A 16,325-nucleotide genomic window follows, 5' to 3' on the forward strand; every position below is an offset into this window, starting at 1 on the left:
AATACGTGCCATTGCCAGAAGGTTTGCCGTGTCTCCCAGCTCAGTCTCAAGAACATGCAGGAGATTCCAGGAGACGGGCAGTTACACCAGGAGAGCTGGACAGGGCTGTAGAAGGTCCTTAACCCATCAGCAGGACCGGTATCTGCTCTTTTGTGCAAGAAGGAACAGGAGGAGCACTGCCAGAGCCCTACAAAATGACCTCCAGCAGGTCACTGGTGTGAATGTCTCTGACCAAACAATCAGAAACCGACTTCATGAGGGTGGCCTGAGGGACCGATGTCCTCTAGTGGGCCCTGTAGTCACTGCCCGGCACCGTGGAATTGATACTACTGAATGGCCCCCACGCCAACCTGACCTAAATCCAACAGAACACCTCTGGGACATTATATTTTGGTCCATCCGACGCTGCCAGGATGCACCTCAGACTGTCCAGGAGCTCTGTGATGCCCTGCTCCAGATCTGGGAGGAAATACCCCAGGACACCGTCCGTCATCTCATTAGGAGCATGCATGCATGCATACAAGTGTGTGGGGGCCATACAAACTACTGAGTACCATTTTGAGTTGCTGCAATGAAATTTCAGCAAAATGGACTAGCCTGCTGTATCAGTTTTTGGGGGTGTCTTTGAATTCAGCCTTCTGTAGGTTGATCATTTTAATTTACATCAAACGATGTGGCATCCTTTCGTTCCTAACACATTACCAGGTCCATATCAGTATAGATATCCAGCATGATATTTTCCCCCTTTGATATCTGATGTGCTTTTAAAGTGTTCCTTTAATTTTTTTTTTTTTTTTGAGCGGTGTATATATGTGACACCCTAAAAATGCAATTTTATCATTTTGATGATACTATTTTCTTAACATGGTAAAAATTATAAAAAGGGATAGCTGCGAAATATCCTAGTTGGATGAGGCATCACATGTTTGAAGCTGTTGATGAATCAAAGTGTGCTAGACATTTCTTACTGTTTTTCCATCATTGACACTGAACCTTCCATATATGCAATTTGAAATCTGTCATGTTTTCTTATGGAAACAGCTCTTCTTTGTGCTGACTGATTTCTCGTTTTGCATTGTTCCAGCTGTGCTGAAGTTCTGAGAAGTCAAGACAGGCTTTTATTTTGAAAGGGTGTTTGGTGGTCTCCTCGCTTCAGTGCCGCGGCCCCGGCGCTCCGCGCATCAGACGCACAGTCGCGAATCACCCAAAGCGCGTTGAGACGCTGCTGTATCTGCGTACATCGGCGTCCTCAGAGCCCGTTTGACTCTGGAGTATCCAAGCGGGGTTGCTAGTCTGTGAAAGAGACCCACAGAGAGCGAGGAAGAGCAGTAAAGGAGGAGGAGGAGGCCACTCCTTTGATAAACTGTGCAAACGCAAAAAAGCTCGCTCCGTACAGCTGCTACTGTCTTATATTTACATTCAGCAGATGTGTTTGGACCGATAAATCACTAGAGCTGTGTGTTTGGATCTTCTGGACAGTCCGCGTTCATGATTATTCCCGAGTCGGATCTTCAGAGGAAACAATGTAACCTGGTAACACGCGCATGCAGGTGAGACGCCGTCCGCGACGAGATTACAAACAACTCTTTGAGTACCATGGTATTATTCGAAGTATCCGCTAAATATCACGGTAATCACGTCTGTATAACAAGATATCATGCTCTTACTCTCGGATAAATAAGTAACATCACAGTATTGTTCTCAGTATTGTTACAGTGCGCTTGTTACACGTTACATCTACTTATTGTTGTAAAAACAACTGCGCATAATTACCACCAAATAACCCTAAACCAAACCCTAGCCTTATGAAAGTTACTACATGCTTTTAATACTGTATTTTTTATATAATTGAGTTATTTTTAAAAGAAATATGGTGGTTCCTTGGGATTATTTTTAGTAACTTGGAGTAGCATCTAAATTAATTTGGTAAACTGTACTTTTTGCAATAGCAATTACCCTTACAAAAAGTATGGTGATAGATATTGATGGTACCATGGTACTTTGATATCTGAAACTTACCCTCTGTTATTTTTGTGAACTTTTTTTATGGCGTCCCTGTTACAGGTTGCATGTACTTACTATTATAATAACAATAAATCATGCATAATTGCATACAAGTAACACTAAACCTAATCCTAACCATATAGTAAGCACATGTAGTTAATCAATGTATAGTCAATGTATAATTACACTGTAACAACTTTTTTTTTTTTTTTTTGATAGTGTAATAAGCAAAGTATTGAAGATCTCTTAAACAGACCGAGTGCAACGCATGAAATCCTGTGCGAGAGGTTGTGTGATGTGTGTAATTTGACCATGAACAGATGAACTTCTTTGAAGTTTTGGTGCTCAGAGAGAGTTTTGCACATTTGTCTTGTAGGGATCCGTGTGTGTTTTCTGTCCAGCCGCTGTATATAGCCCCACTGAGAGACCGCGCTCTGTATATCACAGACTTCCTTGGTTACGTGGATCTCCTTCAGACAGCCAGACCTCATAAACACCTGTCAAGAAACAACGCTGGGATCCGGCTTTTGTTCTAAAAGTGGAACCAAACAGAAGGAAGGAAATCTAATCTTGTCAGTGAAATGCTTTCTTAACACATTTTAAAATATCTGTTTGGTTTAAGTTGATCTGTAAATGTAGAAGTCAGATTAAATAAAATGTTAAATGATGAAAATATTTATGATTTAAAAAGTTATGCATTAAAACATTAATACTATAGAAGGAATTAAATAGCATCAAGAACATAATTGGAAAGATCTGATGTGGGATTGAATGTTAATTTTAGCCATATAAGGCCATAATTTTGCGAGTATATTTTATTAAGGCTGATCCTGTGGAGATTCTGCGTGTTATTGTCGTCTCCGGTTGGCTGCTGTATTTGGTTACCCAGCAGAAACGCGGGAGGCCTCGGTAATGTAACCTAATATGTAAGCGCTACTGTCTCGCTGGTATCTATCCAGCATTCTTGGATTGCATTTTTGCGTTCATGTTCAAGACTCCTGCTGCAGACAAAACTGTCATCTTCTGTATAGCTACTTGTTTCCAAACTGGATTGAATTGAACTGAATCAATCTCTGAACTGACTGGAGCTGAGTCACTGTCACCTGCTTTAGAGTTGAGCTGAGTTCACTTCAAAACTAATGACGTTTGCAACATTCGCTCTGTTGCTGAACTGAATTGAGCTGCATAATGGCACTATTATCTTCTGTAGAGCTGCTTTACAGCTAAAATTGAATTTTTTGTTTCATAAGTGAATTTGGCCAGATTAACACTGTTGTTTTCCTGTTTAGTACTGTGACTGCATTAACAGCAGTTGTTCTAGCAAATTTATCCAGTTTGCATTGTTATAATTGTTGAATGCAATGTTGATTTGCAACCAGGTTATTTTAAGGGTGAAATCTGGGCCTTTATGGGTGAATCTCATGAGATCTGTCAAAAACATGTCTGGTTATATTTTGCCCCAAAAGAAAGAGAGAACTTCCACTTCGCTTATGAAAAAAGGAATTTTTTTTTTTTGTTTCCTTGTGAATTTCTTTTCATGACGGTTAAACACACGTTCTCCCAAATTCTCATTGCTAAAAAATAAACAAATAACTTTTTAATATTTAATATATAATTATCGTTATGGTAGTATTTGTTGTACGTCCTTCAGCGTAAGCTGATTTAAATGATGCATCTTTGCATTATATAACTCGTGGTCACCATTCAGAACAATAGAAAATCAAAGACTTTTCAAATTTAAAGTCTGGATGCATTACAGTAAAAAGAATTAGGAGACAAATGGCCTTATTTGTTACAAAAATAAAGTTTCAATGCAATAAATAAATTGACCATGCAAGATGCATCATGAAGTGGGAAGTCACAACCCAGAGCCACCGCAGGCTCTTACTTAATGGAAACGGACCCAAAACACTCAGAGACTAATAGGTCAAAGGTCATGTCTACTCATGATGCAGGAATCGACAATGATGTCATTTTTTTGCAAAGGTGGTGAAAATGTGCTGATGTGTCATCGTGTGGGATTATATGACTCATCTGTCTACTGCTTTCCTAAAACAGGCTAGAGTTGAGAAGATCCTAGAGCAGTAAGTGAGGTGAAAGCGCAGGCTGCCCACACACACCGCAGCCATGCTGGAGGAGGACATGGAAGTGGCCATCAAGGTGGTGGTGGTGGGGAACGGAGCGGTCGGGAAGTCCAGTATGATCCAGCGATACTGCAAGGGCATCTTCACCAAGGACTACAAAAAGACCATCGGGGTTGACTTTCTGGAGAGGCAGATCATGTAAGCATGCTTTTACGCTTCAGTCAGGTCGCTTTGAAATGCTTTTATGGGTTTTCTTTTGTCTGCGCGCTTTGGTTTCTATGTTTGAGCCTTATTACTCGGCAGTCATTTGCAGATGGACCGCATTAAGGCTGGCTGCATTAAAATGCCATTTTTGCCTATGAAGAAAACCATTCCTTTAGAAACCGAATAATCCAAGATGATGTGTGGAATAGCATGTTGTCATTAATAATGCAAAGCATTTTTGCACACTTTCTATGTCAGATACTAGAATGATCTACTGCATTTGTGCAATGTGTAGTATAGAAGCAGAGAACATCACATGGGTTATGTTATGTTATGTATCCCACAATGCAATGCATTCACTTTGACCTTCCTTTTACAGATTTACAAATTAATTATTATTATTATTTTTAAATCTCTGACTGTCAATCGAGACATTTTATTTAAGCCGGTAGGCAATCTTGAATTAAATAATTAACAAATTTAAAGGGATTTAAAGAAATAAAGAAGAAGAGTACAAAATAATTTTATTTGAACTATTTGTAAATAATACTTTTTATTTTAAAATATGCACACATTCAGTGCTTATCTTAGCTTATGCATAATATACCAAATCGGCTCCATTAATGTTTTTTTGTTGTCACATTCAGTTATGAATTACATAAATCAAGTCAAGTCACCTTTATTTATATAGCGCTTTTAACAATACAGATTGTGTCAAAGCACTTAACAGTATCAAATTATGATTGTGTAAAGGGCTTATCTGATTCCCGTGGTCTAATTTAATGTTTTTATAATTTGTTTTATTCATTATTTGAAGTTTTTCATTATTTGATTTATTCATTTGCTATAATTGTAATGTATAGTTTAATGCATTTTTATAATATATATTTTTTTGTTTATGATCATTTAAATTCATAGTTTAATTAATATAATATATTTCTGTTGTACACATACATACACACACATATATATATATATATATATATATATTACACAAACATCACAGGGGATTTATCATTAACACTTGTTTCTTTGGATAACGTTATATGAAGCACCATTATTTCGAACGAATTATACTTGAAACCCGACCTCTGAGAAATACTGAAAATATTGCTATAAACTGTAGCAACACCTCCTTCTTTACCTTTTGGACGCGGTTCATGTTTGTAACAGTAATCTTGGGGTGTAGACTCGTTTAAAGTAATGTAATCATCTGGTTTTAGCCAGGTTTCTGTCAGACAAAGCACATCTAGATTATGGTCAGTGAACATATCATTTACAAAAAGTGCTTTTGAAGAAACTAAGGGATCTAATATTCAATAAGCCAAGCTTTATCATGTGTATTATATCCATTTTTTATGTTTTGAACATCAATTAAATTGTTACAATTACTTTGGTTTGGATGTTTTCTGTATTTTCTAGTAAATGATAGCCCTTTTTTTTTTTTTTTTTACAAAGAAATACTATGAGTCGTTTAACATTTCTATCCTAAAACAGTAGTCAAATATTAAATGTTTAGCTTCCTTACATATTACATTTCACCGTTAAAACTGAAGCATCATCTTGGAATTTTTATTCAGTCTCTGTTTACAGTAAACCCCACCTTCTTTGATTTGATTGGACCATTGGCAGACCAGACTAAAATGTGACTGTTAATCACCCTGTGACAGCAAATATAGCGCTGCGTAATGGAGTGCAGCAGAGCGGCGTCAAGAAGACAATCTAATAACATGGGAGCAGCTTGCTAAATCTGACGCAATGTCTGTGGTAGTAATGGATGGCCTGTAGAGATATGGCTATGCTGTTTATAGTGCAGTACATTTAGTGGACCGGACTGATTTACATTATTGACATGTGAGGGTGACAAAGAAACATAACTGTGAAAATGGAGAGCAGGACAAACAGGGCAAGATAAGGAAAAAGTGTCAGGCGAAGCACATTTGAGTTATTTGTGGTTGTTACAACATCAGTACAGAAATCGAGTGAGATGTGGTCACTGGTGTGTGTGTAGCTGCTGCTTTACAATAGCTTTGATAGTTCATCAATTCAGAATTTAGGCAGGCTGAGCTATTCTTTTCATTGTGTTATTTTGACTGTTTTATTTTTAACCCAATATAAGACTCATTATTCCTTTGTTATGAATAGTGAAATCTGAAACTCATACGTTTACAGCAGAATGCTGCCATACATTTTCAAAAAAAAACACTTGAAATGGACTGACCCATTTAACACACATGCTGGTACTGTGATTAATAATTCTCATAGTAAGATTTTGGCAGTACTGCCCACCTCTATTTCATATAATGTTTTATACAAATAGGAGTATGTACAGTGCTGGGTAGATTACTTACAATTTGTAGTCTGTTACTGATTACAGATTACATGATGAAAACTGTAATTAGTAACGTAGTAATGTAATCTGGGTTACTCATTTTAGGTGATGTATTCTGACTACTTTTTAGATTACTTGCTTTAAATTTACCATTAAGCATACCATATAGATATAGTAAAAGCCAAGAGAAGAAAATGTATTCCATTTTTCATATCAACATTACACTAGGGTTTCTGGGCTTAATGTAAGAACTGCAGCCAGTGAGTTGATATAAATCAGAATTATTGAAATATTAGCTAAACTATTTTATTTTAAGGAGTTTGGCCCACAAAAAAGGGAATGTTCACTGCATGAACAAACATTGATAAACAATGAAAACAACAATGACACACCCAAAGTCTCCCAGGTTTTTGTCCAGAACAATATGGAATCCTTATAAAAAGTAACTCTAATCCGATTATGAGCATTTTAAAATGTAATATTCTATAATTACAAGTACTTAATTTTTGGAATCTGATTACATAATCAGCTCTGACTACACAGTAGGTACAGTATTCCACTCATACATACAAACAAAGCCTGAATCACTCACAACTTTAAACAAAAAGAAATAAATGAATGCCAGTAAATCTGGCTCATGTTTGTCCAGGCATATATGACAAAAACCTTTAAAGCAAGCAAACTTCCTGTTTTCATTTAAGTATGGAGTATGACAAAAAGCATGTGGTGAAGATCAGGCAACCCCTTGGGAAAGAAGATCCTGTTGCTTTTTTAGCAGTAGTTCCTGGATCACAGTCTCTTTCAAATAAAACGCGAGACGTGTTATCGGCAGTGAATGCCTGAGAAAATCTGTGCGGTTTACTGTTTGTACACTTAAAACGAAAAGAGGAACAAATGAGCTGTCAGTGGCTTCATCTGTTTCAATGCTTAGTCAAACTGAGAATGAAAGCAGATGTGAATTGCAGCTCTAAGCCTGCGTGACCTGTCAGGTGGCCCCAGCAGCTGTTAAAAAATGGTTTTATTTGAGATTCGCCCAATTATTTCACGTAATTGTTGTGTTTTTAATAAATTTAAACGGTCTGTTAGATATTAGGCCAATGCATAGATCAGTTTTCCATTTGTTTGCATGTGTTTCAGAGTTAATGGCGAGGACGTCAGGCTGATGTTGTGGGACACAGCGGGACAGGAGGAGTTTGATGCCATCACCAAGGCCTACTACAGAGGTGAGACTGTTAGAAACGCCGTGGACGTGTGTTTGGCTGAGGTTGAGCGGGTGTGTGACGCATGTTTGGTCCTGCAGGCGCTCAGGCCTGTGTGCTGGTCTTCTCCACCACCGACAGAGACTCCTTTGAGGCCATCAGCAGCTGGAGGGAGAAAGTGGAGATGGAAGTCGGGGACATACCCACTGTCCTGGTGCAGAACAAAATCGATCTGCTGGATGACACGGTTATCAAAAAGTAAGACAAAAAGAATCGTTAATGCACAGTATCAGAGACTGTAGAGATTGATGTGACTCACCTTCTTCAGTCGCAAAGACTTGAGGAAAACATTCCAGGATTTTTCTCCATATAGTGGACTTCAATGGTGGCCAACGATTTCAAGGTCAAACATGCAGCTTCAAAGAGCTCTACACGATCCCAGCCGAGGAACAAGGGTCTTATCTAGTGAAACGATCGGTCACTTTCTGGAAAAAAAAATATTTATACACTTTTTAACCACAAATGCTCTGCTTGCTCTAGCTCTGCGATGCGCATGCACGATTAGTAATCCTTTTGGAAAGGTCACGCACTGTTAGTTCTTCATCTTTGTACTTCGTTTAAAAACTCCATCACTTTTTAAGAAAATGACCGATCGTTTCACTAGATAAGACCCTTGTTCCTCGGCTGGGATCGTGTAGAGCTCTTTGAAGCTGCATTGAAACTGCATGTTTGACCTTGAAATCATTGGCCACCACTGAAGTCCACTATATGGAGAAGAATCCTGGAATGTTTTCCTCAAAAAAACATCATTTCCTAGCGACTGAAAAAAGACATGAACATCTTGGATGACATGTTGGTGAGTAAATTATCAGGAAATGTTTATTCTGGAAGTGGATGTATCCTCTAATGAAAATCCCTCTGTGTCGCTGCTTCAGTGAAGAGGCTGAAGGTCTCGCTAAGAAGCTGAAGTTGAGATTCTATCGGACGTCAGTGAAAGAAGATCTCAACGTCAATGAAGGTGTGCGATAAAGCATTTGGGTTCATGAAACTGATTTGTGCTCAACTGTAAAATAACTCTTTTTTTTTTTTTATGTTGTAGTTTTTAAGTATCTAGCTGATAAATATCTGCAACGACTCAAGCAGCAGTCAGCAGAGGAGACCGAGGTTGTTCACACATCCAGCAATAAAATAGGTAAGGTTTTTTTTTTTTAAGAAATCAATACTTTTATTTAGGGATGGGAATATTTAGACATTGCATGATCCGATCTGATCTCCATTCTTGGAATCACGATTCCAAAGCGATTCTTGATCTTATTATTAATTAATTCGTTTACCGACTTTAACAAATTTATTTGTTCATTTTTATTAAATTACCATAAGTGGGATACTTTGTTAAAGTAATTACAAATAATAAATAAATCAAAACAATTGTATGTTTAGAATTATAAACCACTAAATGTAGCTTCAAGCAAATATAAAGGGGAACAAAGAAGCACATCACAAGCAATAAACAAAAAGTGCTTTCGGTATCTGAGAGTGTTTGAAGTATCTGAAAGTTTCCAGACAGCCACCGTTATGGACTTTTCTCCTTTTCTCAGCATTGATGCTATTTGATGGTTACTGATGACATCACAGATGCATATTATATTTATTTTTTGCTTTAGCATGCCTTTTTTTAGATTCTCGTGACACATTTCTTGCTGTTTTCAGGCGTTTTCAACACTACCGGAGGCGGTCATGCCAACCAGACCGCCGGCGATCTGAACGGCCGTGAGGTCATAAACCTGCGACCAAACAAGCAGAGGACCAAGAAAACGAAAAACCCCTTCGGTAGCTGCAGACTGCTCTGATTCACGGTATGCCTGGCAGGGAATCGACGAGCCACAGGTGATGCGAGCGCTAATTAGAGTTGAAGAAAAGCCCCGCGTCCGCTCTGAAGGTGTATAATCCAGAGCAGATCTGTCATAATGTGTGTGTCGTCATGTCATGGGCCCCTGCAGGCTGCTGGCGCCCTCTGCTGGCGGACACTGCTTACAACACTAGTGTTTCTGCCATTAGCGGCATCACACAGAATCGCAAAACAGTAAATTGGAGGTCTGTTGAGCTATTTTTGTACGAGCATTGATGAGTAGGCCTAAATCTTTTGGACACTGCCCTTCCTCACATTTTAACAATGATTGTGGCTCAAAATTTGAATGAAAAGCGAATATATTTTCTCACAGTCAAATATTTGGTGAGCTATTTCATGTGGTACACAGCAGGGTAATTTTCTCTAATGAGAATACTTAAAGCAGAAAAAAACTAACACACCATTTGTGCATTTGGACTGTTCATCGTTAGTGCAATATGTTTGTATTGATGGAGATGCATCACTTGCTATCACAATCTTCCCTTAAAAGTTATGTTCATTTGTTGTTTCTTATATGAACGTCGTCACAAGTTTCAATCCGTATGTTCTTATAGGTATTTTTGTATGAAAAATGTAGTAAAGTAAATTCATAACATTTAACACAGTGCCAAAATGTTTCTAAACTCTACGTACTTGTAAGAAATGTAAATAGTGTTTAGTAAATGGTTGAAAGAGTCAGATTTTTAAACATTTCAGATGAACTCGACGTCGTTGATATGCATCAGCATCCTCTTCTGAAGCTCTGTCATATTCTAACACTATACCAAATGCAAGAGATGGGATTATATAGAAAGGTTTTTGGTTGCTGACAACTGGCAACTCCGCCAGATATTACAGTATAAAACGGCACACACTTACTGCTAGGGCTGGGCGATATTGCTACTAGAAGTTACTTGATATAATTAAGCCTTTATGAAGATGACATTGCAATGGCATAAAACAGTCATCATAACCAAAACGCTGTTGTAGCAAATTGTGCATCAAAATGTTAAAATTAAAATGCAGCAAAAATCAAGGCATGTTTTCACACTGTTCACTAAATGAACAGCAAGAATATGTAATAATTTTCATTCATACACACTGGCAATAAACATTAATACTTATTTACGCATTTCCCCCCTATTTTTACTAAAGCATTTGAACTCTTAAATGTGCAGGAACTTTAAGTGTATTTATTGCTAGTTTTAAAATAAATAATTAAAACTATTCTTCAAAGCATTGCTTTGTTTTTTTTTCTTTCAATTTAACAGTTTGTGTATCTTACCAGCTGTAATACAGTTATAGCAACTGAAGTTTAAATCTGATGCTATTAAAACATCTCTCATAACACTCTTGTACTCTGATGATATTGTGACCAGAGTAAAACTAAACTGAAGTCATCATAAGTGTACAGTGAATATTCAGTATATCGCCCCACCCTTCTCACTGCTACACATTTACATGTGCACCAATTATTATTATGTTGCGTATATATTTTTGCATTTGTGAAAAATTAAACGCTCAGCTTGAAGTTCTGCATCCACATGACGTCTGTTATATGTGAATTACTGGAATCGATTGGAAAGTAAATACACATTCAAAATCCACTCAGACCCATGAATTTACAATCAATATATAAAACTCACTTTAAAGTTTTCCGAATATATTTGAGTAACGGTTCGAGATGACCAAGATTACCAATGATACGCCACCCATCTCCTGTTTAATCTTGGACTAAATTGCACTGATATTAACATGACCTTCAGCACAGTATTGGGCTTTATATATGTACAGGAATCCACCAAGGAAGATTTCAGAACTGTGTGTGAAACTAAAATGTACGTTTCTAGAGGATCTATGATGAAAACTAGCCTCCCAAAGTCCCAGAGCCTTAACCACTAAAGTCATTAGAAACGCACAAGAGTCACAACCGAGCTTGTTTGACGTTACTGAAAATTGATGTGCTAAATGTTTTACTCGATTTGGGTGCATAAACCCAATGTTCCCTCTCTGAGTTTTATATTGTAATCAATCAGAGGATGTTACAGATATTGTTCAAGATTTGATCTGATTTGATTTTCTCTTGCCATACTCTGTTCACTTGTTTCATGTGGCTTAACTCTTGATTGATTGTATTTATTCATGGATCGCATGCCTTGCATTTATGTTTGAATGTGGAATCATGGTACTTCGCCACAACAGCCTTCATGTTTACAGTGCTCATCAGCTTATGTTAACTGGCTCGATGTGATGATTGTTGGTTTTCTCATTTGCTGCAGTGAAATGATGGCGACACTACAATGAACTAAAGGCACTTTATTTAGCTGATATAATTCCTGATCATGTTATTGCTTGGTTATCTTAAATATACAGTGAATATACAGTTTCTAATACAAGAACTGCTTAATTTCTTTTTTTCCCATGATTTCCTTGTAGACGTTGAGAATATGCCAGCAGCACCTGTTACTACCTGCATATTTTTTTAGTCGGCAGAAGTGTCATTTGAAGTGATTTGTTTGTTTTTGACTGTCTGATTAAAGGTCTGGTGGGATCATTCTGTGACTGATGTGTCTTGTCTGTGCGGCACACAACTCCACAGGTCACACTCGGCTCTGTTCTGCTTTTGGTTCGTTGGGTGGCTGTCAGAAAAGGACAAAATAAAGAGTCTATTGTAGTTGTTTTATTTTCATTGTACTTTTTTATCATACAGTGACAACCATATACATGCATGATTACAAAACAATGTTGTGAATATTTTAAATACTTAAAAAAAAAAAAAAAAAATCCATAAATGACTATCCACATTGCCAAAGAAAACCTAGGCCATAACTTTGGATAGTTCTGATTTTAAATTCTGGTTGGAAGATTGGCACACTGACTGGCCAACTGTAAACAGCCTACTCACACTCTTAAACCTATTATTATTATTATTAATAAATATTTATTTTTTAATATTGGCATCTTTTGTCATAAAGCTTTTGTGACCATTTTACAAAAGCAATAATCTGACTTGTGTTGTGCCCAACAACAGCCCTTCATTATCACATAATCACTGCAACACAAGGTTTACTTTTTAATGAAATTATGAATTGGCTTATAGTTATAAACTTCACATTGTCTTAAAATGGAGAATTCATAGACTGTAGGAAACCTGTGATTTGACTGTGACCGTAGAAAACCTGTAAATTTCTATTGAACATATTTTGCACTTATTACTGGCTTTAATATAATTAATTAGGCAGAAATGGCCTAATCTTTCTCTCTCTCCGTTTTTAATCATTCCAAACAACTGAAAATGTGTAAACCCTGGCTAAATGTGTTAAAAGGTATTATTTCTTATTTTCAAGAGCCATTAAAAAGTGATTACAAATCCAAACTCAAGTATTATCAAAGGCAGTTTGTGTTTCGCTGTAATGTTTTCTCCTGTGTTGTTTTTCACTGTAAAGACTAACCTGACGGCCGATTGTGAAATTCCCAGCAAGCTGAGAGCCAAATCTCATTAGAATGTAGAGAGCAAGCGAGAAAACCACGTGCATCTGCTCTAAAAATAAACAATCACAAGCCAGGAAAATCACATTCATGGGGCTTCCAGCGGGAATGTTAGTAGATCCCAACAGAATTACAGTGATTTTGCATTGTTTCATATTAGTTAATAAATCAAAAACACAAGAAAACATGTCAGTGGTCAATATAATTTAAATGTTTATGATCAGTATTTTTTTCTGTAAGTGAAAAGCATAGAAGTAAAAGCTAAATAAATATGCATAAGACCAAGACACCATCAGTGGTAATAAAACCTGCAAATCTATTTGTGACCCTGGACCACAAAACCAGTTTTAAGTCGCATGGGTTTATTTGTAGCAATAGCCAAAAATACATTATATGGGTCAAAATTATTTTTCTTTTATGCCAAAAATCATTAGGATATAAAGTAAAGATCATGTTCCATGAAGATATTTTGTAAATTTCCTACCGTAAATATATCAAAACTTAATTTTTGATTAGTAATATGCATTGCTAAGGACTTCATTTAGACAACTTTAACGGTGATTTTCTCAATATTTAGATTTTTTTGCACCCTCAGATTCCAGATGATCAAATAGTTGTATCTCGGCCAAATATTGTCCGATCCTAACAAACCATAAGCTCATTTATTCAGCTTTCAGATGATGTATAAATCTTAATTAAAAAAAAAAAAAAAGACCCTTATGACTGGTTTTGTGGTCCAGGGTCACATTTATCAGTTGGGTCCCTGATAGCACACGCACATCACAGAGGCATCTATTTGATTTATAACTGCAAGACGTATTTTGCTCATCTGCAATATGTCTATAGGACATTTCCTATCAGATGTCAAATAGATGTCTTTAAGATGTTTATGAGTTAGAATGTATGCAAAACTGCCATCTTATAGACGTCTGTCAGATGTCTGTACAGATCAAGTGATCTTTAACAGACATCTGCTAAAGATCGCTTGATCTGGAAAGCATCTGCTGTGTACAAACATCTGAGAGACGTCTGTAAGATGTCAGTTTTACATACATTCTAAATCTTAAACATTTATTTGACATCTAAAAGGAAACGTCCTATAGACGTATTGCAGATGAGCAAGCAAGACAAAAAATATGTCTTGCAGACATCAAATAGACGTCTCCGTGATGTACGTGTGCTATCAGGGAAAGGCACGTTTGGCGCTCATCAGTCCCCTCAGCCTCTATTTGCCATTGGTAAGACTGGAATGATCAACTTTCTGGTTATCCATAATTTTAATGGTTTTCTCTGCATTGTCCATGTTCCTGATGAGGGTCTCGAGGCGCCTCTTGATCTTCTTCTGGTCCTCCAGGGCGCAGCTGATCACGACGCTCTGAAACTTCTGATCCACAGGCATAGGAGGCACGTCCGTCACACACGCGGCGTGAAGGGCCTGCAGATGCTTTCTGGCCCCCTCCATGTCCTCCAGCACTTTACCAGCGATCTCATCGATAATGGCTGTGGCTTTCTTCAAGGCCTCTTCCTGCTGGTCGTTTCGGATCGTATCCACAGAAATGCTCACCGTTAACGTCCTGCCCAGGAGTCTATTGGCGGTCAGAGAGAGCTCTTCCCTTTCCCCTGAAAAAAAAGTTGAAATGATGTTTATATGTCATCCATTAAAGGCCACAAACGGTCGTCAGGCAGCACGGAAGGCGTACCGTCACAAACGCTCCTCATTTCCTGACTGTTTTGTATGGACTGGATCATCTCAATTAAGCTCTCTCTCTCCTGCTCCATAGCAGTGGCTTCCTCGCGAAGAGCCTCCACCCTGAGAGAGATTTACTGAGATCATTTCATACCAGATACAACCCTGAAACTCGCTTACATAGTTGATTATGAAACACAAGGCAATGAAAAACACCCAGCAACAAAAATGTACAAGGTACCATGCAAATAAACAAGTTTTGGCTGTAATTTGCTATTACAGCTGTCCTAAAACAAGTCAAAATCCACCTTCACAATATAATCTTGTGTATGCTAGTGTGGTTTTATGATTCTTATATTTTAGTTTGGAGGGCATAATCCAAAAATAAAATTTAAGAAGTGTTTGAATTTATATAGTTCTTATAGACGTGCATGTGAGAACAATCCTATTTATATTCATAGTTTACAGACGGAACGTTGTCATGTTTTGCATTTATTAAAATTCATTACAAGAAATTTGAGAAACACGGTGAAATAATGACAAAACCTATTTTTTTCTTCGACAAATGCACATTTAGGCACTGATACTATGTACGTGTTACAAACAGAAATGTTTGTACGATGAAAACTTTTACTTACAGTATTCTAAAAACTTCAGATATGAATCCACACTATACTCGTATTCAGTGGCAACGATAAGCAAATGCATTCACTTTGAACGAGTCAAGACTTAATGGATCTTCCTGGATTTAGTCTGTACCGATCAGACAATCAATATTTTACCTCGTCTCAATCTGATCCAGATTTTCCAGTAACCGTCCGGACCGGTCCGCCATCGAAAGCGTTCGGGTGAATTTGCCTTTAGATGCATCGTTCATTTTAGCGTTAATTTTCGCTTGTGCCATAGCTGCTGCTAGTCGCGTTAATGAACGGTTTGACGGGTGCAGTGACCTATTGGATAAACTGCAGCGGACCACCCGAGCAATATGTCCGGTCCGCCAATGAATCGTTCTCTTTGAATGATTCGGTCGAATCGATTCACACAACGTTTGCAAATCACCGAACTGTAAAGTTGGTGACACGTTGAGTTATAAACATTCAACACAATCATTTTCAAATTTATCTGGCACAAAACATAGCCAGTGTTATAGTTAAGCCAGTGACAGCGTCAAAATGGCACTATTTACACGTAGCCTAGTTGTAGCCGAATCCTTTGAAATTTTAAAGTGATAGTACTATACAGTATATGACTCATTTAATAATTTATCTAATACCAAACTAAATATTTATGCAGCTGAACTCAGCATGACCCACATGGACAACTTTGTGTGATGACTCAAAAATTCTGTGAATGGAACCTGTTCGTTTAAATGAATCGTCCAAAAGAACCGATTCGTTTAAATGAATCGGACTTCTCGGCGCTTATAGACCACGTTCTA

General features: G+C 37.5%; 2 protein-coding genes across 4 annotated transcripts; one reads left to right on the forward strand and one right to left on the reverse strand.

Annotated features, from left to right (window-relative positions):
• Positions 1–1,102: 1,102 nt before the first annotated feature.
• rab23 (RAB23, member RAS oncogene family) lies at positions 1,103–12,265 on the forward strand. Of its 2 annotated transcripts, XM_058795621.1 has the most exons (8): positions 1,103–1,550; positions 2,381–2,576; positions 4,063–4,286; positions 7,762–7,847; positions 7,925–8,081; positions 8,759–8,841; positions 8,923–9,015; positions 9,534–12,265. In XM_058795621.1, exons 3-8 carry the CDS (start codon positions 4,132–4,134, stop codon positions 9,671–9,673), a joined length of 714 nt encoding a protein of 237 aa, XP_058651604.1. In that variant the 5' UTR covers positions 1,103–1,550; positions 2,381–2,576; positions 4,063–4,131; the 3' UTR covers positions 9,674–12,265. The 2 variants fall into 2 exon arrangements, with proteins under 2 accessions (XP_058651604.1, XP_058651605.1); XM_058795622.1 differs by lacking the exon at positions 2,381–2,576.
• bag2 (BCL2 associated athanogene 2) lies at positions 12,119–16,081 on the reverse strand. 2 transcript variants are annotated; one of them, XR_009273892.1, is made up of 4 exons: positions 15,670–16,081; positions 14,901–15,010; positions 13,164–14,820; positions 12,119–12,350 (listed from the first exon to the last, which is right to left on the reverse strand). XR_009273892.1 is itself a non-coding variant. In XM_058795623.1 (3 exons), the coding sequence occupies exons 1-3, from the start codon at positions 15,789–15,791 to the stop codon at positions 14,426–14,428; spliced, it is 627 nt and encodes a 208-aa protein (XP_058651606.1). In that variant the 5' UTR covers positions 15,792–16,081; the 3' UTR covers positions 12,360–14,425. The 2 variants fall into 2 exon arrangements, 1 of the variants encoding a protein (XP_058651606.1); XM_058795623.1 differs by lacking the exon at positions 12,119–12,350 and having other exon boundaries at positions 12,360–14,820.
• Positions 16,082–16,325: the final 244 nt, after the last annotated feature.

The sequence above is a fragment of the Onychostoma macrolepis genome, chromosome 13 (assembly GCF_012432095.1).
Source record: "Onychostoma macrolepis isolate SWU-2019 chromosome 13, ASM1243209v1, whole genome shotgun sequence".
Classification (NCBI taxonomy): Eukaryota; Metazoa; Chordata; class Actinopteri; order Cypriniformes; family Cyprinidae; genus Onychostoma; species Onychostoma macrolepis.

Excerpts from the sequence above, each read along its gene's own strand:
- rab23 (XM_058795621.1), top strand. The coding sequence starts at position 4,132 with ATGCTGGAGGAGGACATGGAAGTGGCCATCAAGGTGGTGGTGGTGGGG. Across the intron at positions 4,287-7,761 it reads TTTCTGGAGAGGCAGATCAT|AGTTAATGGCGAGGACGTCA; the intron begins GTAAGCATGCTT and ends CATGTGTTTCAG. Across the intron at positions 7,848-7,924 it reads CACCAAGGCCTACTACAGAG|GCGCTCAGGCCTGTGTGCTG; the intron begins GTGAGACTGTTA and ends TTGGTCCTGCAG.
- bag2 (XM_058795623.1), bottom strand. The coding sequence starts at position 15,791 with ATGGCACAAGCGAAAATTAACGCTAAAATGAACGATGCATCTAAAGGC. Across the intron at positions 15,011-15,669 it reads CTGGATCAGATTGAGACGAG|GGTGGAGGCTCTTCGCGAGG; the intron begins GTAAAATATTGA and ends AATCTCTCTCAG. Across the intron at positions 14,821-14,900 it reads AATGAGGAGCGTTTGTGACG|GGGAAAGGGAAGAGCTCTCT; the intron begins GTACGCCTTCCG and ends CTTTTTTTTCAG.